The 27,318-nt window shown below is 35.2% G+C and overlaps 1 protein-coding gene across 5 annotated transcripts in view; it reads left to right on the top strand.

The window, feature by feature from the left end:
• The window catches only part of RAD18 (RAD18 E3 ubiquitin protein ligase), a 105,277-nt gene that overhangs the window by 7,373 nt on the left and 70,586 nt on the right, over nucleotides 1-27,318 (top strand). For all 5 annotated transcript variants that reach the window (XM_031954440.1, XM_031954453.1, XM_031954446.1 and 2 more), the window contains exons 3-6: nucleotides 5,156-5,217; nucleotides 6,878-6,948; nucleotides 11,883-12,229; nucleotides 16,049-16,148. In XM_031954440.1, the coding sequence (XP_031810300.1) occupies nucleotides 5,156-5,217; nucleotides 6,878-6,948; nucleotides 11,883-12,229; nucleotides 16,049-16,148 (580 nt within the window). The remainder of the gene's footprint in view (nucleotides 1-5,155; nucleotides 5,218-6,877; nucleotides 6,949-11,882; nucleotides 12,230-16,048; nucleotides 16,149-27,318) is intronic.

Genomic DNA, 27,318 nt, shown 5'->3' with positions numbered 1-27,318 from the left:
AAGTCACAAGTTAAAAACACTTTTTGGGAAAAAAAGAGGTAACCCATCATTCAGAGTGATTCAATTGCCTTATCAATTTTGCAAAGACCCTACTTTGAATGGAATAACTGCTGAATCTACCAGGAGATACTCTCTTCTCCGTACTGGCTCTCACCAGTCTATGTTTGGCAGTAATCTGATAAAGTTAAAACTAAACCAAAGATTTCATTTATTCATAATTACACCTCCTTTTGGTAATTTGGTGATGCTTATAGTTTCTTAAAAATAATATTTTTAAGTGCTTAAAATACATAAGAATTCTATTATAATAGAATTATACAATGAAATAAAGGAATTCTATTATAATGAAATAGTTAAAAAAAAAAAAGTTACAGAACCCAGGTTAATGACCCTAAAATTAGGGATTTCCAATTTCTGTTTTAAAGTAATTGATATACAGAAGAAAAATAAATTATGAAGCCTAAATCTCTGCAAAGGACTGACTTGTTAATATTAGTCTTACATTAAATATACTTAGATGAATAAAATAGCCAGGAAGATGCAAGAAATTCTGGGTTTTATCAGTACTAATTAAAAATTTATATTGTGTTCTCATGTATTTTGATGCTAAATATGGGATGTGGTCATAGTGACTTAGTAGAAGAATGCATGGGGACTTTCTGGAATTGGAGTTGAAAGACCTAGACTTAAGTCCTGATTCTAGTATATATTAACTGTATATTATGACTGGGCAGATCATCTCATTTCTTTGATCCTCAACTTTCAAATGCATAGTATTTGGATAAAAGTACTTATATGTATAAACATTATAAAACAGAAAGCACAATCAAGATCCTAACATTCATTTCTTCAAGATTGGTATTATCTCAGGAAGCTCCATCTTAAAGAGAGTACTAGACTGGGGGTTGGAAAGTCTAGGGCCTAGTCTCATCTCTGGCACAATAAACTAGCTGTATGTGACATTGGGCAGATTTCTTTATCATTGTAAGTATCAGTATTCTCATCTCTAAAATGAGAGGATTGGAATGGAATGATTTCTGAGGTTACTTCTACATTTAAAATTCTATTTTGTGAAGAGTTGACCTAGGAGTATTCTTAGGTTCCCATGGAAATGCCAGTTTTTACATTTTTTTAAATTTAATGCAAATTTTTTATTTTTATTTTTTGTATCACCTTTATTTGTAAATATGATCCTTCCTTGTTCCATGCCTAGTGAACCTTTCCTTATAATGAAGAATAAGAAAGAGAAAAAAAAAAATAGGGAGTTCTGCAAGAATATAATACCTAAGTCTTATTCCATGTTTCATATCAGTAAATCCCCTGTCTCAGAGTCCGTGAAAGAAAAGTAACTGTTATCAGCTTTTTTTTTTCAGGACCAGGTTTGGTCACTATAATTATACATCCTTTCTTCATTTGCTTATTCATTTATATTATATCCATATTATTGAATATATATTATATTTTTTCCTTTTTCATTGTTGGAGTTCAGTTCTGTATTTTTTTCCTGCTTTTGCTTATTTCATTGTGTATGAGTTCATTTGCATTTTCCTTGCATGATTTTTTTGAATTCTTCATATTTAAGTGTTTTTTATAGCACAATACCATTTCGGTAATCATGGATCACAATTTGTATAGCTATTTCTCCAATTAAGGGATATAGTTTTGTTTTTAACTGTTTACTACAACAAAAAGTTCTACTATGAATATTTTTGTGTATTTGGGACCTACCTTTTCTGCCTGTGACATCCTTGGATTATTATGTAAGCTCTTTTGCTTGAAGGATTTAGTCACTTTAAAAAGCCAAATTGCTTTTCATAATAGCTGGACCAATTCACTGCTGTCTACAGTCTATTAGTGTACCTGTTTTTTCAAAATAACTCCAACATTGACTGTTTCCATCTTCTGTCATATTTGTTAGTTTTCTAGTAGTAAAATGAAACTTCAGAGTTACTTTGATTTTCATTTTCCTTGCAAAACTCCAAACTCTTCTTTTTTTTTTTTTTTTTTTTTTAAAAACTCAGATCTGATACGACATTGAATAGCTTATTTCACTTTATCTGTCATAGTCTGTTAATAGTTTGCAATTTTTAGGAGAATTGTTTGTGTACTTTGTGCCTAGTACATAGTAAGTACTTAATAGATACTTGTTGATTGACTGACCATTTTTTCTTTCAGAGTAATTCTTGTTTATATGCTTGTGTTTTATGTCCCCATATGTATATATCTTGGATATTTGTATCTATATCAGAGATAATGGTTGAAAAGGGATTACTTCTAGATGCATTGATTTTTGTTTATGCAAAATTTTTTATATTTCATGTAATAAAATTATATTTTATTTTTTATGATTACCTTTATCTCTAGTCAAGGCAACAAGCATCTATTAAATGCTTACTATATGTTTGGCACTGAGCAGAAGGTCAGTGAAACTGAATCTCAGAGAATGTGAAAGTAGAAGAAGACTGGAAAGGTAGCAAGGAGCTAGGTTATGAAAGACTGAAAGAAAAACAGGTTTTTGTATTTGATCCTGGAAGTGACAGGGAACCAATTAAATTTATTGAATTTGGATGTAATATGGTCAATCCCGCAGTTTAGAAGATCAATTTGACAGCAGAGAGGATGGACTGGCCTGGAGAGGAGACTTGAGGTAGGAGGGCTGGTGCACAAGTCTAGGATGATGAGAGCCTGCTGCAGGGTGGTGACTGTTTTAGGAGAGGAAGGAATATATCCTTGTTTGGGTAAGAGCTCTCCCCTGTAGTTGAATGAGCTGATCTTGTTCTCTTCCTTTTTTTTTTTTTTTTTTTTTTTTTGTGGTATCAGTTGTCAGAATTGTTTCAGTTGTGTCTGATTTTGTGACCCCATTTGGGGTTTTCTTGGTAGAGACCCTTGACCATTTCTTTCTCCAGCTCATTTTACAATTGATGAAGCTGAAACAGATTCAGGCTTTTTTGACTCTAGGTTTGGCATTCTATTGACTGTGCTACTTAGCTGCCCTCGAATTAGGAATACTTGCTCACATTCTGTTTCTGACACATTCTGACTGATTCTGGGCAAGCCACTTAAACACTTAATGTTAAGACTGTGCATTGTACAGAAGGGACTCACTTGCAGTAATAGATTAGAGAATTCCTTAAACTAATGCAATTACAAGTATGTTTCCTATCCTTATATCCATTTTCAGTTCATTTTGATTTATCATTTATTTTCTGTCAAATGGCCTTTTGGATTTCCCAGAAGCTCTTGTTTTTTTAAATATGAACATTCCTCAAATAGTTTCCTTGAATACACCCAATCTGGGAGGAAGGTAATTATAATTATTATGAGAAGAATGACATCCACAGTAGTATGTATATGTACTTTTTAAGGCTTTCTTATTATCTCCTTTGACCATGACTTATAACATTGGGAGGTATGGGTTATTCTTATCAGCATATTGAGGAAGAGAAGAGAAACTCCTTGATGTCTGATGCAGACACTTTCCATATCGTACTCACCATAATTCTTCATGTTCTTAAAGATCCGGCTAGTGATAACTTTTCTAGGATTTTCTCATTGTGGTGCAATAGAAAGAAAACAGACTTTAGTTTTATAGCTCAGGGTTCAGTCCCCACTTTTCAACTCTCTTTGTCACTTTATTTTGTGTATGATGTAAGGCAAGTCCCTTAATCTCTGTGGTCACAGATTCTTCATACCTAAAGGGAGAGGTTGCACTGAGCATAGGTTTTAACCTTTTTATGTCATGGACTCCTTTGGGAGTCTGGTAAAGCTTCTGAACTCTTTCTCAGAATAATGTTTTTTAAAAATTCATATTTGAGGGAGGTATAATTTCAGGTAGTAGAAACTTTAATGAAAAAAAAAATGACTTTTTTTTTTCCCATCCAAGTTTTATAGACCCCCTGACATCTGTTCATGGTATTGGTGGAGGTGTGGGATGTGTGTCTGTGGATCCCAAATTGAGAACTCCTGTGCTACATGACTTCTAAGTCCTTTCCACTTCTAAAATTCTGAACCTGTGCCCATAGCTAGAAGTAGGCCCTTCTTTCCTGAGTTTGTCATTCTTTTCTGTTTAATCTCGCCTATATAGTTATATTCTAATTTATAATTATTTTTGTATAAGTGTTATCCTTCTAGATTGTTAATTCCTCCGTCCATTGTTATTTTTTAATCTTTATATCACTAGTCTGGCATAAGTGAAGTCAATCTGTTATTAGACAATTGATAATTCACAGTACTGTTTCCTGTACAATATCTGCTTGTTGTACCTTGTGCTATCTTTTGTTTAAGTGTATGTTCTTGGAACCTTCTTGTTGCAATCATATGTACTAAAATTGTTCCTTGTACATGTCAGTGAACTTTGTAGCTATCAAAGCAAAACCATAGTTTATTCATGTTGTGTTTTTAGATTCTCATCTATTAAATACAAAGTTATTAATATGTCAGGAAATAGGAAGATTATTGACCACTGTGGACTCCCCATCCAGCCAAAAATTTAAACTAAGCAAGTCTGGGTGCTGATAAGCAATTATATATATCTCCACAAAACACATTAAAGTTATTTATCAAGAACAGAGTACTTAATAAAGGGAAAGATAAAACAATTCAAGATACATTTGTAGTATTAAGCTTCAATAATCCAGTACTTTTGAGTATTAAGGTCCCTAGGGTAAAATTAAGGTATTGTAGTTCACAGAGTTATAAACAAATGTTTTATTTTGATATGTTATAAAAACAGGGTCTTCTGGAATCCTCCAGCATTGATGTGTTGACACTCAATATTGAACTGCTGTTAAGGGATTAAATTGGTGGCCTAGTTATTTTTAGCATTAAGGCCATTAAATTCTACTCTGTCTCTAAATTTGAAACTTAAAATTTGATTTCTTCATTGTCAGAGTTATCTTTTTCAACAGCTACTATGTTCACATAGCTTAGCATTTATACTCTGTGTTTATTCTTTATATGCCCATTTGTCCTTCTTATCTTCCTCATTAAAATTTAATTTTTTATATTTATATCCCTAGTACTTAGCACAGTGGCTGGCACATAGAAAGTAGAAAGATACTTGTTGATGGATTGATTGAAGTTTTGTTAGAAGTCAAATTTGGATTATAAATACATATTAATGGACTGATTATGTGTCATTTTCATTTTTTTTCAGACTGTTCTCTGTGCATAAGAAAATTTTTATCCTATAAAACACAATGTCCAACCTGTTGTGTGGTGAGTTTTATGTGAAAACTTTTCTTAATTTCTTTTGATCATAAGTATTGATCTTTCCAAACTATGAAGAGTCACAGAAGGGCTATGTGCTTGCTTATTGAAGCTAGAATGAAGAAATTTTAGTGGAATAGTGTGAAAATTGCTTTTAGAAAGTTCTGAGAGTATCTGATTTTGTTAAATTTGGATAATACTTTTATTCAATTAAGCCCAAATTGGGAAATAAAAACTTTAAGGGCAGGAAAGCTATTTTCTCTTTAATATCATATTCTTAGGCTGTTTAACCTGGATTATTGAATTCTGATGGAAAATATGATGGTATATTTGGGTACAGTTCATTGTCTATGCAGTGGTGCTGGAGAACACCCAGAAAACCCAGAAAGCATGTGAACATGACAGTGAACCTCTTTCATTTAGAGTCTCTCTTTCTCAAGCCAGATACTTCTCAGAAAGAACTCTGGGACATAGTTTTGTTAGTTCTACAATACTGGGAGTAAGAGAAATGGGTACAAAGAGAAGGGATGAATCAAGATAGGGAGAAAAATAGGGAAGAAAGGAAGGAAGAAAAAGACCAAGTCATGTAGTGAAGAGGACTATTTGTAAAAGTTTGGAATTCTTGTTTCTCTTCCAAAAAAATGAGTTGATCCCATTTTCTATGACTTCAAAGTGAACAACTTCTTTGAGCCTCAATAAAATGGGGTTATTATGAGAATGATCTGGAAAGTGCTTTTCAAAACTTTGAAGTGTTATAAAAAACAGTGATGTATGATTTTTGTCAGGTTTTTCAGATTCCTGTGCTTAGTTCTTTATCTTTGAAATAAAGATGATAATGCTTTACTTACTACTTAAGATTATAAGATTAGCATCATTTAACGTATGAAAAAGTACTGCATTTTTTCTTCATGCTGTATAAATAAACCACACTTGTGAGCCATTGTAGTATAGTAGATAAGGCCCTGGATTTGGAATCAGATGACTTGAGTTTGAATCTCAGCTCTGCCACTTACTTTGTGAATTTCTGAGACTTATCTGTAAAATGAAGGTTGCCTGATTCCTTCTGATTGCAGATTTTATCTTTTTTTTTTTTCTCAGAAACCTCTCGAGTATCACCAATATTCCCTGGGGGGGACTCAAACCCCAGTTTTCACTGACTGATTATATTTGTGCTCAGCATATTTTCATATAATATGTCACCATGTTCATAACTGATTCATCATAAATTCCATTAAACTAGTCTTAAACAACAAGAACAAAAAATAAACTTATCTTTTCATGAGGTCATTGCTTAAAAGATGGTATCTCTTAGAAGCTATTCCTCCAAGTCAACATGTTTGTTAACTTTCTGTGTGAGCATATAGAAGTCTGTTGAATTGGATTTGAAGAAGTCTTGCCCATAATAGGATTTGTCTATAGACAATACAGATGAGTAGTGTTTTTACGAAATGCTAGTTATTTACTGTTTCACTGTTTTGAAAGGCATATAATGGCATGAAATTTATTTTTGAACCCTTCCTGGAAGTTTTAATGGGATGAGGTAGTGATGAGGGTAGTGGAGAAAGATGAGGGGTAGCAGAAAGTATTGTGCATTTTGTAAAAACAAGATTCTGACAGGTTAATTATTGCCTATTTGAACATTTTTCCATCTGTTGTTTTTCTTTTCTAGACAGTCACAGAACCTGACCTGAAAAATAACCGGGTATTAGATGAACTGGTAAAAAGTTTTAGTTCAGCACGGTATAGTCTAATTTTATGTTTAATTCCCATCTTCCTTTTCTTGCTGATTATAACACTTCACATTGGAATATATCATCTGTATAAACACTTTTTGCTTATTAGGATACCTGATTTTGCATGTGTGTGTGGGTGTGTGCGCGTGTGTGTGTGTGTGTGTATATATATATATATATATATACACACACACATACACAAACATATGTTGAAGAAACAACTGTTTTGCAAAATAATTACTACTAAAGTACTAACACTGGAAACACTAAAATACCCTGGTTTTTAGCCTAATTTATGATAACCAAAGTGATTTTTATTGCCTTGCTATTTGCAAGATCTTTTAGAATATGTTAATGGAATAATAAGTACTTTTTGTATTTTTATGGATTATCATAGCCAAAGAATTCATTACTGAGTGGCTAGGTTCCATATTGGCCATAAGCCTCTCCTTTGTTAGTGAAGCTGACCCTCAGGATAGACTCAGCTTATTGCTGAGCTCACTCGGGGCCTTTTCTAGCTAGAGGGAAGGTCCTGGCATTAAGAGGGTTTGGGAAAGGCTTCTTTTTTGGAGGTGGGATCTTAGCTGAAATTTGAAAGAAGCATGGAAAGTCAGGAGATATAGATGAGAATGGAGAGAATTCCAGGGTTGGGAAACAGCTAGAGAAAGATTCAGTCTTTGGAGTATTTTGTTTGAGGATATTGAGAGGCTATTTTCATTGTATTGAAGAGTATAGGAATGAGTAAGACATAAGAAGATTGGAAAGCTAGAAAAGGTGCAAGGTAGGCTTTGAAGCCAGACAGAGATTTTATATTTGTTTCTGGAGAGAACACAGAAACACTGGCGTTTATTGAATGGGGAAATGACATGGTCAGACCTGTACTTGGGAAGATTACTTTGATAGTTGAGTGTAAGATGAACTGGAGCAGGGAGATCCACCAGCAGCCTATTGCAATAATCTAGTCATGGGTGATGGTGGCAGTGGCAGAAGGGAGACAGGGTGATGAAAAACACTGTGAAGGTAGAAATGATAGGACATGATGACTGAGTCGATATGACAGGTAAAAGAGTGAGAAGTTAAGGGTGATACCTAGTTTGGGGATAGTCACCTAGGTGACTGGAAGAATGTTGCGTCCTTAGCAGTAATAGCGAAATGAAGAAAGGGAGGATTTTGAGGGAATGATAATGAGCTCAGTTTTAGACATGTTGAGTTTCAGATGTCTATCACTTTGAAATGTCTAGTAGGTGATTAGAAATGTGAATCTGGAGGTCAGCAGAGAGCTTAAGAGCTTACTTAGATAAGTATATTTGAGAATCATCACTATAGTGATGATAATTGAATACATCGGAATTGATGAGACCACCAAGTGAAATGGTATAGAAGGAGAAAAGAGAGTGGCCTAGGATGAGCCTTGGGGACCTCTCTGTTTGTAGATGTGACCTGAATGAAGATCCAGCAAAGAAGACCGAGAAGGAGCAGTCAGCAGGAAGAAGAGGACCAGGAGAGAGTATGTCATGAAAATCTAGAGAGAAGAGAGTATCAAGAAGACGGTGACAAGAAGACAGCATACAAGGCTGGAGCGAAATCAAAATGAAGAATGAATCAGAATTCAGAAAGAAGATTGAGGACAAAACCTTTAGATTTGGCAATAAGAGATCACTAGTAACTTTGCTGACAACAGTTTCGGAAGTTGAATGATGAGGTCAGAAGCCATAAAGTGCACTGGAAACAAATTATAGATAGCTCTGTTAGGATGTTCAGCCATTAACAGGAGGGGAGAGATGTAGGACAGTAGCTAGTAAGACGGACAGAACAAGTGAATGTTTTTTGAGGACTGGATATTTAGATATGTTTGTAGGTAGTAGAGAAAAAGGCAGGGAGATAATGAAGATAAGTGAGAGGAGAATGGTAGGTAGTTTGCTGGAGAGGACAGCATTGAATTGGAGTCATTGGTGCATGTAGAGAGGTTTGCCTTCACAGAAAGAAGGGCCACTTCTTCATATGAGACAGAAGTGGCAGAAAGCATCTGGGTGAAATGAAATGAAGGGGGAGCTCTTGGTGAATGGCAAAGTTCTTGACTGAGAAGGTGGAAGGAGGAGGAACTGTGGGAGATTTGAGGAGGCAGGAAAAAGTTGTTTTGGTGAGTAGGATAGTGAGATAATTTGGGAGGTATGAAAGGATGGTCTCACCACAGTGAGAATGCAGATGTGACATAAATTTGTAATGGACTCAGCCAGCCTGGTTTGTGATTTTCTCCAATTCTCTTCTGCAACAGACATTGGCAGGACTGTGTAGATGATGTAATAAGGAGTAAGGGACTTGAGAGAAGAAGAGAGTATAGAGTTGAATTGGTTTACCTAGATGTTGAAATGGGAAAGGGAAGAAAGCAGAGCTACTTCAGGAAGGAATTGAAGGTTCAAGGGATTAGAGGTCATGTTGAGGGTGAAAAACAGGATTTAAGGTTGTAAGGCAGAGGGAGAGGAAGAATGACAATAGATTGTAATCAGATCTGTGAATTTCAGAAAGTTCATGAACATATAAGTAGCACATTTGTATATTTTAAGGTCAAAGATATGACCACCTTGTCTCCTAGTATGAGGGTAAGAGTTGGAGAAGAGAGACTATGAACCAACACTGAACTCTTAAATTAATCATCAAGAAGGTTTTAGAAAATAGCTATGAGGATTGTGATTGGACGATAGATACAAATGGAATGACCCTCAAAGGAGAAGTTGCTGAGTGATGTTAGTAGAGAGAGAACCTGGAAGTGACAATGAGGAGCAGCGAGCATTATGCCAGTGAGTGAACATGGGTCCAGGGCTGCTGTGTAATGAGGAGAGAGCCACATCTCAGGGAGAGGCCAGAAGATGGAAGGAATAGATTAGAGAAGAAGATTTAAGATAACAGTTTGTTACTGATGGAACAGGTATCCTAGAGAGCACAGCAGAAGGAGTTGGTGGTTTAAGTGTGAGAGTGTGATATTGGGGAGAGGGGACTTGGGTTGAAGTCAAAGGAAACAAAGATTTGGACTGTGAGCAGAATGGATTTGAACCCGAGGGTTCACAATCACTGGGATGGGGATGGTATGACATATGGGAATTTTTAATCATTGAGGAAGAAGGCCATCACCAATCCTAGAGTTTGGTTTTAGGGTAGATTGTTCTTAAGGGCTTTTGGTACCTCAAGTGTCCTCCCCAGTGGGGGATGCTGAAGGAGGAGTGTTTCTTCCCTTCTCCTGGTTAAGACAGAATGACATTTCTTTGTTTACTCTTGTCATCTACCTTCTTTGCTCCTCTTCACATCCTATGGGGGCAGAGGCTTTTTTTGTTTATTTGTTTAACCTTTCTTTGCCCCGCACATACTAGTTGCTTAATAAATGCGTGTTTACTTGACTTTAAAGTTCCTTTTAGCTGTATCAAAGCCTGTGATCACAAGCCATTACATGCTAGTGGTTATCTAACAACAGCATTTATATAGCCTAAGTTTTACAAAGTGTTTTACAAACATTATCCATGTTACAACATGGAGGTAGATTATTCCATTTTCCACATGAGACAGTTGAGACAGATTAATGTTAAGTGACTTGCCTGGGATCACACAGTATGTGTCTTAAGGCTGAATTTGAGCTCAGGTCTTCTTTACACCAGATCACTTCGGTTAATGGCTCTGAGAAACCCTCTCGGTCTGGTTTTAAGGAAGTTATTAAAGGTAGGAGACTGTTTTCTTATATTTTTGTCCAACTCTCTATCCATTGTATCATCTTGCTGTCTATGAGAAGAGATAAGGACAACTGCAAACCATAAATCAGTTAACCAGTAAATGTTTATGGCCTATTATTACTTATTAAGGCCTTCAATATATTAGGAGCTTTTCTAAACAATGGGGCTATTAGGACAAATGTGAAATATTTCCTACCAGTGAGGTCCTTACTTTTTTTTGGGGGGGGGGGGGCGCGAGTCAGTTGGGGTTAAATGACTTGCCCAGGGTCACACAGCTAGGAAGTGTTAAGTGTCTGAGGCCAGATTTGAACTTAGATCCTCCTGACTTCAGATATTCTATCCACTGTGCCACCTAGCTGCCTCAAGGTACTTATTTTTTAAAGGAGGAGACAACGTATGGCTTTATAGGGACATATGAAAGCAGATACAAGTATTTCAAATATTACCCTGAAAATTTAAGTCTCTTCTTTATAGACTTAAAAAGAGGAATTTGTCATTCATCTTTGTATCTTCCATAGTGGCCAGTGTTAGGCCTTACTAGATAAGTAATAAATGTTTGTTAAATTAACCAATTTTTTACTTGTTTTACTAACTAGTAGCTAACAGCTGGCTTGAAATATCTCCCTTCAAAGTGGAGAGTTATGACACAGCACAGAAACAAGCAATCCAAATTTTTTTTTTAATCAAGTGATAAAAATCTTACTAATTAGCAGTAAAGTAGTCAAAAGATTGGCAGATGGTAAGCTAATCAGCCCTTGGATAATTAATAGTTGAATGTATTTTGTTGAAATTGTAACAGTACACAATTTTTTCAGCTGTTTCTCACTCGATAGACATCTTTGTTTGGCACTACAAAAAAGTACTGCTACAATACTTTTATGAGACCCATTGGAGTATATATGCCTAATAGCAAGAGCTTTGGATCATAGATATTTTAATCACTTCTTTGGAATAATTGCAAATTGCTTTTCAGAATGATTAGAACTCTTCATAGCTCTACCAATAATATATGACTATGCCTGTTTCTCTATAGCTGTTCCAACATTAGTTCTTTTTCTTTTTATCACAGAAGGTATATTTTTGTTTTGTTGTCATTATAAAACTTAAAGTTTTAAGACATAAAACAGTGAGTGGTGGAGGGATGGACAGAGAAATAATCTAGATCACTTAATGCATCCATTGTTTGCTGTCCTAATCAAAAATTTGTTTGTTGTCCTCCAAGGAATCATATGTTGCGGCTCACTCTAGATTCACCACCAATGTCTCCTCTGTCCTCTGGCAAAAAGAATATTCCTGGTAAAATCCAAGTTCCTAAAGTGTCCATGGGTTCTTCCTTAAGACATGAAAACAGAATGATGGATTCTTTCTTGATAAAAGAAATTAATTCTCTAAAAACACCAGAGAAACCAAAGAGAGTAAAAGAAAGCAAAATCAATCCTATAGGAAAAAAACCCTGCACTTCTACAGTGATAAAAGAGACACCAAGTGAAGCCACAGAGGCTCAAAGGCTCACTTCAGTTAATGGCCCTGAGAAACCCTCCACATCTGGTTTTAAGGAAGTTATTAAAGGTAGGAGACTGTTTTCTTGTATTTTGTATTTCTTGTATCTTTTTTATGAAAAAAACTTCTCATCCCAGAGAATAGTTATATAAAGTCACATTTCTGAAGTGGAAGAAGAGGGAAAGACTGTACTAGATCTCAACTAGTACTATCTTGGAGTTTGAGAGACATAAATGTTTTGATGTTTGTATAGCCTTTTACCATCACATTAGGAATTCAGACTGAAGTCCCAACCTTTGTGTCTACAGATATTTCCCCTTCTCTTTTGTATAATTTTCCTTGAGTAATCTCCCTAAAACACTACTTTCATTATATCATCTTGCTTACAAGTCCCCAGTGACATTGCCTCACCTATAGGAGAAAGACCAAATTATTTGGCCTGTCTGTCATTCTAAGTCTTGCAGTCTAGCCTACTCACTTTATTTTCTTTATTCACTTTTTACACACTACCTTTCTCACTATATTTTTCATTATTCCTTAGCACAAATTTCCTTTTCAAGCCAATCCCCTCCCATTTTTTTGAATATGCCATGCTTATTTCCATTTCTTAGACTTTACTCATTGGATTCCTGTGACTTAGCTTCAAGTTATAGCCAATCTTTAGATCCTAAACCTCTTGTTCTCACATTGGTTTCTCTTTTCTTAGTACTCTGACAATATATATTTCCTGGACCATCTATGTGGTATTTTATTTTATTATTTTTTTTTAATTTAATAGCCTTTTATTTACAGGATATATACATGGGTAACTTTACAGCATTAACAATTGCCAAACCTCTTGTTCCAATTTTTCACCTCTTACCCCCCACCCCCCCTAAATGGCAGGATGACCAGTAGATGTTAAATATATTAAAATATAACTTAGATACACAATAGGTATACATGACCAAAACATTATTTTGCTGTACAAAAAGAATCAGACTCTGAATTATTGTACAATTAGCTTGTGAAGGAAATCAAAGATGCAGGTGTGCATAAATATAGGGATTGGGAATTCAATGTAATGGTTTTTAGTCATCTCCCAGAGTTCTTTTTCTGGGTATAGCTAGTTCAGTTCATTACTGCTCCATTAGAAATGATTTGGTTGATCTCGTTGCTGAGGATGGCCTGATCCATCAGAACTGGTCATCATCTAGTATTGTTGTTGAAGTATATAATGATCTCCTGGTCCTGCTCATTTCACTCAGCATCAGTTCGTGTAAGTCTCTCCAGGCCTTTCTGAAATCATCCTGTTGGTCATTTCTTACAGAACAGTAATATTCCATAATTTTCATATACCACAATTTATTCAGCCATTCTCCAACTGATGGACATCCATTCAGTTTCCAGTTTCTAGCCACTACAAAAAGGGCTGCCACAAACATTCGTGCACATACAGGTCCCTTTCCCTTCTTTATAATCTCTTTGGGATATAATCCCAGTAGTATATGTGGTATTTTAAGAGACCAATTATATACTGCCTTTTTAAGCATTTCATTTGTGTATGTTTTCTTTATTAAAAAAAAATTCATTCTGAATTTACCAAACACTAAACTATAAATACTAAACACTAAATATAAAGTAGAACAGAAAGAAGTATGTGAAACTAGAAACTCATCTCACATACTATGTTTATTCTGTGTATCCCTCTACTCATGCAATGGGCACAGTATTAAAATACTAGTTTTGCATTAAATATTTGATTTGAATTTTGAATTAGTTTATTTTTTTTAATTTTTTATTTTTTTTAAGAAAAAGCAAAAAGAAGTTTATTGCGATCTTGTGAGAAAAGGCATCTTCTTTGTCAGTAAAGGAGTGCAAAGCATAACTTCTAAATACAAGATTAAATAGCCTAAATGCAGAAGTCCCCACCCCATCCCAGACTAGCCTTTTCTCCCATTGTTTGGGGGAGTCCAGGCTTACATTCTTTTTTTTTTTTTTTTTTAATTATTTTTTATTTTTTTTTATTTAATAGCCTTTTATTTACAGGATATATACATGGGTAACTTTACAGCATTAACAATTGCCAAACCTCTTGTTCCAATTTTTCACCTCTTACCCCCCACCCCCTCCCCTAGATGGCAGGATGACCAGTAGATGTTAAATATATTAAAATATAAATTAGATACACAATAAGTATACATGACCAAAACGTTTATTTTGCTGTACAAAAGAATCAGACTCTGAAATATTGTACAATTAGCTTGTGAAGGAAATCAAAAATGCAGGTGTGCATAAATATAGGGATTGGGAATTCAATGTAATGGTTTTTAGGCATCTCCCAGAGTTCTTTTTCTGGGCATAGCTAGTTCAGTTCATTACTGCTCCATTGAATTAGTTTATTAATAAAAGCTTCTACTACAGAGTACTGTCTTGACTCTGACATCTCATTTTGGAGGTGACATATGGTTCCTGTAAGCTGTGCTAATGGAATACAAGCTTTACAGAAAAGACTTCCTGTATAGGCATGGGGATATATTGTATCTGTTTTCACCTGTCTGAATTAAGAGAGCCATGTTTTCAGAAGGTTAAGCAGGTATTGAGTTTTGTTGTTGGTTTTTTTTTTGATAACTCATAAAGTCCATCCACCAAAATAGAAAGTGAGAGTCAGTAGAGAAAATTATCATTCTATTGAAATTAAAGATCTCTTGTGATACTAGCACGTGGATAAATTTGAAAAATTGTGGGTGAATTTCACTTGTAGTCTAAAAAGGCCACCACATATTTTTATTGACTGATAGGACTAATCCTTCCCTTAAACAGTCCTTGCTGTTATATTCCCTCCTCTCTCTTTTCCCCTTTTCTTCTTGTTTACCCTAAAATGTATTTGTTTACTCATTTGTATGTTCTCTTCTTTGACTAAGTATTTTCATGTTTTTCTGAGAGCAACTTGCCAGACATTTTTCATAGCATAAGTGTTACATCACAATCATATACCACAACTTGTTCAGCTATTCCCCAATTAATGAACATCCTCCAGTTTCAAACTATGACCTCTTTGAAAAGCTACCCCTAGACTTGGCCTACCTTGGATATATGACTCAGAAGATAATTAGCAATAAAGCTACCACTTGACTTTTTTTTTTTTTACCCTACATAAAGTCAACCCCTGAATGGGGTATCTCTCCTTGCCTTGGTGCCCAGCTTCTTCAGCAGTAGAATGCTCAGTGCTGCTGGTCCCTAGACTTCCCTGACTTTTATCTTTTTTCTGACTAGGGCTGGAACAATGATTGATTATTTTTCTTTGTTTTCACTATCAGGATTTGGACTGATGCATTTTCTCTGTGTAAAGGAGTTATGGGATAGAGTGTGACTGTACTTATCCCTGATGCCCTGCCATCTTGGTTCCATCTCAAATTGCCTATAATCTGACATATGTTTATAACTGAGCAATAAGGATGGAAGAATTGGATAATAATAGGGTTCAATAATAGTGTCAAGTCTAACAAATTTCTGATAATTAGTTTGTTATTACATAATTTGTTTCCAGCTTATGTGAATTTTAGTGGAAATTTCACAATGTAGTTGTTCATGCCTTAGATAAAGGAGGTCTCTTCAAAGGTTTTTGCTAATAGATGAAATCCTCCAGCTAATTAATTCTCAGTCTTTTACTTCATGCTTGGTATTCTGAACTTAGGACCCTTCAAACTTCCTGATATCTTTTCTTACCTTGTTCTCCTTTTGTTCCATTGACTTTCTTTTCTGTTTTTCTAGAAGAGTATTTAATTATATACCTTAAAGTATGCTGTACTGTTATTGCTATACTGAATTATTTATTTTTTTCTGCATTGAAAATTGGTAAGTTGACTTTTTCCTTCCCTACAAATACATGTATATTTTTAAATGCAGTGGAATGTCCTGTTTGCAGCGTGAGCATCCCTGAGGCCTTCATAAATAAGCACTTAGATAGCTGCTTGTCACGAGAAGACAAGAAGGATAGCCTTAGAAGGTGAGTAATTTAAATATAACTTTTGGCTCTCTTGTTTTATGTACAGATTAAATTGAATTCAACTTTCATGTTGCCCTGTGGCTTTTCTTTTGTTTTTCTTTATTTTTCATTTTTTCTTAACTCTTTCTAAATCTGTTATTAGAATGTTAATAGGATTTGGTCTAAACAGAAAATCTTTTGTTTTGGAAATAGATTATTTCTTACTAAATTTTATTCTTCATTAGTTTCAAATTTGCAGTTAATTCCTAACTCTACAATATGTCTTCTAATAGTAGTACTGAGAGCTTCAACATTTTTTCATGTACAGCTTTTTAGCAAGCCCTTTAAATCCTTTTGTCTTGTAAGGCTTTATATGAATGGGTTTCTTAGATAACAATTTTTATTTTTATTTTTAATTTTTTTATAGCTTTTTATTTATAAGATATATGCATGGGGAATTTTTCGTCATTGACAATTGCAAAACTTTTTGTTCCAACTTTTCCCCTCTTTCTCCTCACCCCCTTCCCCCAGATGCCAGGTTGACTAATACACATTAAATATGTTAAAGTATAAGTTAAATACAATATATGTATACATGTCCAAACAGTTATTTTGCTGTACAAAAAGAATCGGACTTTGAGTAGTGTACAATTAGCAAATCAAAAATGCAAGTGGACAAAAATAGAGGGATTGGGAATTCAATGTAATGGTTCTTAGTCATCTCCCAGAGTTCTTTCACTGAATGTAGCTGGTTCAGTTCATTACTGCTCTATTGGAACTGATTTGGTTCATTTCATTGTTGAAGAGGGCCACGTCCATCAGAATTGATCATCATATAGTATTTTGTTGAAATATATAATGATCTTCTGGTCCTGGTCATTTCACTCAGCATCAGTTCATGTAAGTCTCTCCAGGCCTTTCTGAAATCATCCTGCTGGTCATTTCTTACAGAACAATAATATTCCATAATATTCATAAACCACAATTTATTTAGCCATTCTCCAATTGATTGGCATCCACTTAGTTTCCAGTTTCTGGCCACTACAAAGAGGGCAGCCACAAACATTCTTGCACATACAGGTCCCTTTTCCTTCTTTAAAATCTTTTTGAGATATAAGCCCAGTAGTAACACTGCTGGATCAAAGGGTATGCACAGTCTGATAACTTTTTGAGCATAGTTCCAAATTGTGCTCCAGAATGGCTGGATGTATTCACAATTCCACCAACAATGTATCAGTGTCCCAGTTTTCCCACATCCCCTTCAACATTCCTCATTATCTTTCCCTGTCATTCTAGCCAATGTGACAGGTGTGTAGTGGTGTTTCAAGGTTGTCTTAATTTGCATTTCTCTGATTAATAATGACTTGGAGCATTAGATAAAATTTTTTTAAAAAAGTAATAGTTTATTTTTCAAATACATGCAAAGATAATTTTTAGCATTCATGTTTGCAAAACCTAGTGTTCCAAATATTTCTCTCTCTCTCTCTCCTCCACTTCCTGCCCTAGAGAGCATGCAATCCAAAATAGTTAAATATGTGCAATTCTTAGACAATAACTTTAATTTTACTGAGTCAGTTGGGATTAAGTGATTTGCCCAGGGTCACTCAGCTAGGAAGTATTAAGTGTCTGAGACCAAATTTGAACTCGGGTCCTCCTGACTTTAGGGCTGGTGCTCTATCCATTGTGCCACCTAGATGCCCCTAACAACTTCAATTTTAAAGAATTATTTTTACCTTGTAATCAGATATTAAGGAAATGTAAGCATACTTGTTTAGTTTTGACCAATATTGCCAACTTGCTAATATTCACCACCTCTTTACTTACTGGATTCAGTCTTGTATTATATTAGTTCTCATTGGGCGTGTTCCACATTGACCATGGTATTCCTTAGGACTCTTTTAACTACCGTTGACATATCTGTTGATAAGTGAAGTGTTAAAGTTAACTTCATTTTCTTTGTTTCTTTTCTTTTCTTTTCTTTTTTTTCTTAGACATACTTGCTACCTAAAGCTTTGTATTACCCAGTTCAGATTTTTTAAGTGCTCAGAACTTTAGATTTACCATTAGTAATTTTTATAGACTAACAATTTTGGGAAGATCAAATAAGATACCGTATGTAAAACATTTTGTAAATCTAAAGAATTATATAAATACTAGATATTATTTGTTCTGTAGTAAACACCCCTACTTTAAGAATTTCTAAAGTCAGACTTAAGAATAATATTATACATTAAATCCAAAGAGTCCTTTGATTTGTTATATAATTATTTTGAAGATGGGATTTTAATCTCAACTGTGGTTTTTCTTTAGTGGTTTGTTAGACTGTTTTGATTGGTTGGTTTAGTTGTTTAACTGTTTCATCCAAGTAACAGCCAATTACAGTGGATAGAGAGCCATGTATATATATTTTTATGTATGTTTTTATTTACTTTGTTTTGCCAGTTTGGGAATGTGAGCTTCTTTTTTATTTTATTTTATTTTTTATTTTTATTTAATAGCCTTTTATTTACAGGTTATACGTATGAGTAACTTTACAGCATTGACAATTGCCAAACCTCTTTTTCCAATTTCTCCCCTCCTTCTCCCCACCCCCTCCCCCAGATGGCAGGATGACCAGTAGATGTTAAATATATTAAAATATAAATTAGATACACAATAAGTATACATGACCAAACCGTTATTTTGCTGTACAAAAAGAATTGGACTCTGAAATATTGTATAATTAGCCTGTGAAGGAAATCCAAAATGCAGGTGGGCAAAAATAAAGGGACTGGGAATTCGATGTAATGGTTCTTAGTCATCTCCCAGAGTTCTTTCGCTGGACGTAGCTGGTTCAGTTCATTACTGCTTCATTGGAAATGATTTGGCTGATCTCCTTGCTGAGGATGGCCAAGTCCATCAGAATTGGTCATCATATAGTATTGTTGTTGAAGTATATAATGATCTCTTGGCCCTGCTCGTTTCACTCAGCATCAGTTCGTGTAAGTCTCTCCAGGCCTTTCTGAAATCTTCCTGTTGGTAATTTCTTACAGAACAATAATATTCCATAGTATTCATATACCACAATTTATTCAGCCATTCTCCAACTAATGGGCATCCACTCAGTTTCCAGTTTCTGGCCACTACAAAGAGGGCTGCCACAAACATTCGTGCACATACAGGTCCCTTTTCTTTCTTTATGATCTCTTTGGAATATAAGCCCAGTAGTAACACTGCTGGATCAAAGGGTATGTGCAGTTTGATAACTTTTTGAGCATAGTTCCAAATTGCTCTCCAGAATGGTTGGATATATTCACAGTTCCACCAACAATGTATTAGTGTCCCTGTTTTCCCACATCCCTTCCAACATTCTGCATTATCTTTCTCTGTCATTCTAGCCAGTCTGACAGGTGTGTAGTGGTATCTCAGAGTTGTCTTAATTGCATTTCTCTGTTTAATAATGACTTGGAGCATCTTTTCATATGGCTAGAAATAGTTTCAATTTCTTCATCTGAGAAATGTCTGTTCATATCCTTTGACCATTTATCAATTGGAGAATGGCTTGATTTTTTATAATGGAATGTGAGCTTCTTGAGGCTAGAGATAATATGTTTGTCTTAATTTTTTATTTCCAATTCTTACAGTGCCTGACACATGTATTTGATAAATGCTTGTTGATTGACTGTCTGACTTTGGAGTCAGTAAGACCTTGATTTAAGTATCACCTCTGACATAAATTGATTATGTGGCACTGGTCTAATTACTTAACCACTCAGTACCATAGATAATTCAGTAAAATCAGGGGTTCTTAGGCTTTTTTTGTGTCATGAACATCAGTGGCAGCATGGTGAAACCTCTGGATCCCTTTTCAGAATAAGTTTTAAAAGTAAGTTTTTACTGAGATCTTTTGTTTTGCATCACCAGAATTTTTTTCAGAATTTCTGCCCTGCCCAAGAGTAATTTTTATGGAATAAATAATTTTTTTAAGAGGAGAAAAAAGGGTAAGAGAAAAAGAATCAGCAAAAATATTAATGTGTAGAAAAAAATCTGAACATAAGTACAGTATATCACATCCATGGACCTCCCACCTCTGCAAAAGAATATGATAGTTCTATCATCTCAGATCTTGTCCTTTGTAATTTTGCAACATTCATTTTTGATTATTTGATGATTCTATTTAAATTGTTATCATTTGCATATTATTTTCTTTGATTCCATTGACTTCACTTTGCATCAGATCATATAAATCTTTTCATCTTTTTATTCATCATATTTGTTATTATAGCACAATCTCAAATCATTTCTTAAGAGTCTTCTATGTGCCAGGCACAATAATATTCCATTACATTCATGTACCGTAATTTACTTAGATATTCCCTAATCATTGTGTATTTACTTTGTTTCTAATTCTTTGCTATAACAAAAAATATTACTATAAATATTATGAATTATGTGAGAACTTTATTCTCATCTTTGATCTCCTAGGATGGTTTAAGTAATAGAATCTCTGGATCAAGAGTTAGTCACTAAGCATTTATTAAGCACCTGCTATGTGCCAGGCACTGTTATAAGACTGAACATACAGAGAACAATGAAAAACAGTCTGTGCTCTCAAGGAACTCACAGCCTAATGTGGGAGGACAAGGAGTATATATTGGGTAATTGGGAGTGGTCTCTGAGGAAAGGTACTGGCATTAAGCAAGACTGTGAGAAACTTCTTGCAGAAAGTGAGAACTTTATGAGCCAGAACTTGAAACAAGGTGTTAAGTCACTAGAATTGATAGAAACAATGCTTAAGTTTACACCTTTGAGAGTTCACACATTAGCCACACATTAGAGTTTACAAGTCCGGGAGATTCACAAGTTACACCTCCCACAATTCCACTCTCTCAGAGGAGGAATCAACCTTTGGGGTCACATCTTTAAGAGATCATATATAAGGAGCTCCTGGAGTCAGAAGTAAGTCAGTTGAAGAGATTGAGAGCCAGAATTCAGTCGGGAGATTCTGAACCAAGATTCAGAGAGAGCTGGAGGTGAAGCTGGCAGACAAGCAACAAGAGCTGTCAGAACCAAGGAAAGCTTACCGGGCTATTTTGTAAGGGACAATAAAAGATTGGATTTTAACTCCTGGCTGTATTTGAGGTGATTATTACTTGGAACTGAAACTAAGGCTGCCTCCAGAAGCTCCCCAAGAAACCTGCACCCAGAGAACCATCATATTTTAGAAAAAGAAGAAAACACTACAGAAGCCAGTTCTGATTCTGAGTGTTGGCGTGAAGAACAGCCGGTGAAGTTAGTAAGTGGAGTGTTGTTTGGGGAGAAATGGCAAGAAGGTCACTGTCACTGAATATCATAGGTAAGGTGTAAACTGATGGGACAGGTAGGAGGAAGTCAGATTATGTATGAAAGGCTTTAAAAGCAGCAGATTTTATTTTTAATTGTGGAGTTAATAGGGAATCCCTGGAATTGATTAAATGAGATAAGAGATGATAGTTTTAGGATGATCAATTTGGCCAGTGAGGGGACACTGTGGCAGGGAGCTCAGTAAGTAGGCTATTATAATAGGGCTCTCAAGAGAGGAGTGAGAGATATTAGAGGAGAGAAGACATATAAATGTAGAAGTGATGTAACTTAACAGCTGTTTGGTTATGGGAGGTGAGAAAGAGTATATAGTTAAGGATGATACCTATGTTTTGTAAGCCTGGGTGATTGGATGCATGGCAGTACCCCCCAACATTATTATGGAAGTTAAGATGGGATGAACGCTTAGGAGGAAAAGGTATTGAGTTCTATTGCAGGAGTTCAAAGTCTGCAGGAATCATTGGATTCCCTGACATAAGAAGTAATGGAGAATAGATAGGTCTTGGACTATCTCTTGGCTGCTGAAGAAGGTGTATGTGTGACTGTTGTTTGCACACCCTCCTTCTAGGACTTCTGGAAATCTTTTACAACACCATGTTGATTCATATTCTTTGTCATTTCACTACTTGCATGTACAATTCATGTTTGTTACACTACATCGAGCCTGCACTGACTGTGGGGAGAGTCATCACTAATAGCCTGTGCGTTATTGCTATGTGCTTGTGTAATACCTCCCATGCTGATGGGTTTGTGTATACCTGTTTCTAGTGAGACCCTTTAGCCCAGAAACCTGCTAGCAATATCTGGTTTGACTCCCCACTTCCCTTTGCTGTTTTTCATCTCTATTCCTGAGAAGTCAAGGAGGGTGTGATCATCTCCTTTTTAGTGTTTTCTCCAGGCTAGCTCTCTGAAGGGCCTCAGAATCAGTCAGAGTTAGGATCAGTCAAAGAACTTGATCTTTAGGAGGAGAAGTAAAGGAGGCAGGCAAGCTGCCACTTGGCTCATTAAAGATGAATCCTGGACTTTGGCGTCTGAAGCCTGAAGTCTCCTCAGTGTGCTTCTGTAGAGAGAGTCTGACCCTCTCCCTTAGTCCTCCAATCTTTGCCTCTGATTACCTCATCACAACACATTCAGCAAGTGCCAATCTTGAGGAGAGCCATCACATCATCATATGTTTATAGAACCATTATCACACATTGAGTAGGTAATAAGTCTTAAGTGCTCTGCTGTTTTTAGATTCAAATATACCTTTTCAGAGTTCCAGCCCTTTACAGAATTCAGCTGGGGAAATGCTGATTTTAAGATGTTTATGAGACATCTAGTTCAAGCTAATAGGCAATTGAAAATGAAGACCAGAAGTTGGGGAAAAGGTTAATATATTATACAGGTATATCTTTAACTCACTTGCATAGATAATGGAAATTGTGGGAATTGATGAGATCACCAAATAAAATAGTATAGAGGTAGAAGAGAAGGGGACCCAGAACAGAGTGTTGGGGGATCCTCATTGGTAATGGAGGTAACCTTTATAAAGATCCAAAGGAGATAGAAGAGCATGAAGAGAACTAGAAGAATCCATGTCAAGAAAACCCTAGAGAGAAGAGAGGGTCAAGAAGAAGGTGGTCAGTAATACACAAGGCTGCAGAGAGATCAAAAAGAATGAAAATTGAGAAAAAGCCATCAGATGTTGCACTGGAGAAATCAATAGTGACTTGACCAAGGGCAGGTGCCACAAGTGAAGAGGAATGCAGGAAAGGAAATGAAAGCGTGACAGCTTTCCAGGGGGAGAATGGCACAAGTGAGGGACATATTCATAGGTAGTTGGTAAGTAGCGAGTGAGGATGATGGAGAGAGCCATCTGCTAGAGATGAAGTATAAGGGGCCACTTATGCATGGAGAGAGTTTACTTGGCAAGGAGAAGGGCCCCCTCTTCATGTGAGATAAAGCTGAGGGAGGAGAGAGTGGCAGAAGGCCTCTGGGTGGTGTGAGATGAGAAGAGGAGGAGGATTTCATGGTGAACATCCAATATTTTTCAGTGAAATATGAGGCAAAGTTCTCAGTTGAGAGATGGGGTGTGGGGGGGAGATGGGGAGCTTGAGGAGGGATAAAGAGATTTAGAAAAGCTGCCAGGATGAATGGGATATGGAGTTAATTAGGGAGCTATAAAAGGATTGTCTTGTCATGCTGAGGGCCCATTTAAAATTAGGTAACCAACTTTTAGCATAGTTTTGTGTTTTTGTACAGCTCCATTCTGGGAGTAATTTAAGACAGGCCTTTGGAAAGAAAAGCTCTTTGGTAAGGCTAAGGAGCAAAGGACTCAAGAGAAGTAGAACCCAGGGGTCAAGGTGAAACGGGGAAGAGATTGTAGCCAGCATAAAAGAGGTGGTTTTGGAACAAAATGAGGGTAGAAGAGAGAAGGGATTGGATGTTGTAGTGAGAAGGAAGAACAAGATTTGGAGTTATAAGGCAAAAAGAGGTGGAATAGCTGAATTTATGAACATGGATGTAAAACTTGTGAGCACTGAACTCATTGAGAAAGATAGGAGAATGTCTTAAAATTCAGGACATTTTTGTCATTTTATTTGCATGATTCCATAATGATGATAGTGATCCATGGTTCCATAGCCTATATGCTGCTGTGCCCATCTTTCCATAAGGACTCTGGTCACTTGTCATCTTTACCAATTTATTGGATATGAAGTGAAATGTCAGAGTTAGTGTGATTTAACTTTCTGTTCTTTCATGTGCTGTTTAGTAGTATGCAGTTTTTCCTTTGAGAACTGTTTGTTCATATTTTTTGGTCATATACACATTTATAAATGTATCAGTTATTAGGATATTAGATATTATTAGATATTAGGATATTAGAAAATAGAATATTTTCTAAAAAATTAGCAATTGAAAGGTATTCTAAAGTTCATTTAGTGATCAGTGACTATATATATAAACGTATATCTAAAGATATAATTTCTTTCTCATCCAAGTTCACAGCCCCCTGAAATTCATCCTTGTTGTTCAGGTTAAAGATATGTGTTCTAAAACTATAATGAACAGAAGGTAATTTTCTTGTGAAGAGTGTGGTAAGAGTGTGCATTCTCCTCCCTCCTTGTGACTATATTGGGTCATATCAATTGGTGAAAATAGTTTTTCTTGGATTATATGAGAGCTACTAGTACACCAACTTGGTACTGCTGTTTTTTTGATCTCCATAAATACAAATACTCCATCCTTCTCTTTCATCTGTTGTGGATATATTTATATGTAACCATTTCTGGGTATGCAGTTTAATTTATGATTATCTGATATTTAGGGAAGGCATGAACAAAAATAAGTTTTACTTTCCCTCAGTATCAGATAATAACTTAAACCTTGAATTCTTCCAACATCCTGCTATCTGTAGTAAGTGGTTATTAAGTAACTGATTAATCTGAATAAAAAGAGTAGTCCTATCCCTTAGAAATCAGCTGATACCATCCCTAGATTTTATATATGAGGAAAGTAGACTAGAGCTAGGTTAAGTGACTTGTCCAAAGTTTCATAGGTAGAATGCAGAGTGAGAATATTAAACTTTGGCTCACTGTTTGATTCTGTAGTTTACTAATGCTGGCTATATATTTTTTTTACTAGTTTAGATTTAAAACAATGTTAGGTGAAAAATTTTTTTTGAAGAAAAAAAGATATGGGAACATATAAAACCCTTAAGAGGGAGATAACATTGTGACTCTGGGTCATTTTTATTCCCTCTAAAGCATCAAGAAATAGCATAAGCATTCAGAAAGGACGGTGTTATCCTTCTGTCTCAGACTTATTTAGATGCATACAAGTACTCCAAGACTGAAATGAAAAAAGTCAGGTAGCCAAGAATGGCTTGGGTAAAAGAATTTTGGTCTGGGAAAAATTTTTGTTGTTTTTATCTCAAATAGATGGTGCAGTAGTACATAAGTTCTCAGAATGTTTGCTGTGTAAAAGTATATCATAGACCAGAAATCTTAATAAGCTGAGAAAGTCCTGTTACTCCAGTTTTCCATCTTCACCTTAACTATCTTTGGAAAGTAACCTGTGCTTCATTCAACTTAGGGTGATTTTGTGCCAAAATTGATTGGAATTTCTGAATAGATCTGACATTTAACATTAAAGAACTACTTTGTAACTGAAACTTTTTTTTTAGGAAGGCGTAGAATCTTTTCTGAACACTGCATTAATAACTACTGAGCTATCTTATTTTCTGGTATTTCTTGCGCTATAGATTGCACATTTTCTTTGAATTGTGGGCAAAATCAGTATCATCGTTTTGGAAATTTATTAGGGCTTGTATTTTGAAATTTTTGAAAGAATTTCATTAACTCTGATCATTTTTTTTTTAAAAGAATCACAGAACACTATATGTTTCCATTAGCATTTTATAGACATAAATTAAATTAAGTTTTTCAAAAAAGAACGTGATAATTTGTCTTTTACCTGTATTTTTCTAGATTTCTGAGAACGTATTCAGCCTCTCCTCTGATACTATTTTATTTTCTCAGAATTTTATAAACCCTATAAAGTCCAAGGGGCAGTTATATTTAAAAATAAACAAACAAAAAAACAAACAAACAAAAAAAAACTCTCCCCCTCCCCCCAGTCTAGAAATAATTTATCGTAGAAATATTATACAAATGTTCCTTTGTTTCATTTGGTTATCTTTGGCTCTGTGGTTCACTGCTTTAGGACTAAAGAAAATAATTTAGCCAGTTGGTGGTAGTGTAAGATAATAGACCTTTTCGGTAGCTTAGTTATTACTTTTAACTAGTGAACACATAATGAGTGATTGTTAATGTCATCTAGTACTAATTGTAAAATAAGGTTTTCCTCAGTATCCCACTTTGAAAAATAAGAGTTGATATTTATATAATCTTTAAGGCATACAAAAGTTTTTTTTTTTTTTTGTGCATTATCTTATTTGGTTCACATGATATTCTTTGGCCTCTTTTAATTTATACCTGAACCTTTAACACATTCTTTTTTGAGGGGGGCGGGGGGAGAGGTTTCCAACTATAATAGTAATGCTCAGCAAGCATTTATTAATCACGTAATTGTTCACTGATCTGTTAAGTGCTTATAAAGACAATTTGTGATGCTGTGACCAAGTTATTTAAAGTACCTTTCAGAAGTTGTTTCTAAAAAAGGTCTAATTTTTATGTCATCTATATGTTCCACTTTTTCCTTAAGAATTTTTCTTGTTAAGAAGCTTAGAACTTGATACCTTAGGATAATTTTTTAAAAACTGGAAAATGCTTTTAAATGGTTTTAATATGCTTTGGGAGTTGCTTTGGTAGATATTAATAGACTTATGTATGAATGGATTTTTTGTTTGTTTTGTTTGTAGAATTAGAGTAAAGTATCAGGGTAAAAGTTTATGAAACGATGTGAGACATTTGATTGGGCTGGTTTTGGATCCTAGGAGTCTCTCCACACTAGGAAGTAACAATGGACTTCCTAGTCCATTTTGGATTAAGTTTGGATTAAGTAGAAATGGTGAAATGCTTGATATTCTTTGTGAGTATATGTATAGCATAGGATCATGGTTAGGAGAACTGGCTATATAATTTATTAACGACTTTGTGTGAATCACTTAATATTTCAAGACTTGATTTCTCCATGTAAATGAGCATCTCTACTGAAATCCTCCCATGTTGTACACCAAGCCTTGGCGATGACCCTGGCTTCTAGAAAGTTCTACCAGTGGATTGCAAGCTCCTAATTGGGAATTTATTTCTAATGAATTCTAATTCTAATGAATCCAGTTCCAGTGAATTCTCTGACATGTGTTGACAACTTATAATAAGAATTGAAAGTTTTCGGGGTGGAGGGA

The sequence above is a fragment of the Sarcophilus harrisii genome, chromosome 1, assembly GCF_902635505.1.
Source record: "Sarcophilus harrisii chromosome 1, mSarHar1.11, whole genome shotgun sequence".
Lineage (NCBI taxonomy): Eukaryota > Metazoa > Chordata > Mammalia > Dasyuromorphia > Dasyuridae > Sarcophilus > Sarcophilus harrisii.
The sequence above is the reverse complement of the archived record's forward strand: the minus strand, read 5'-3'. Positions and strand labels throughout refer to the sequence as shown.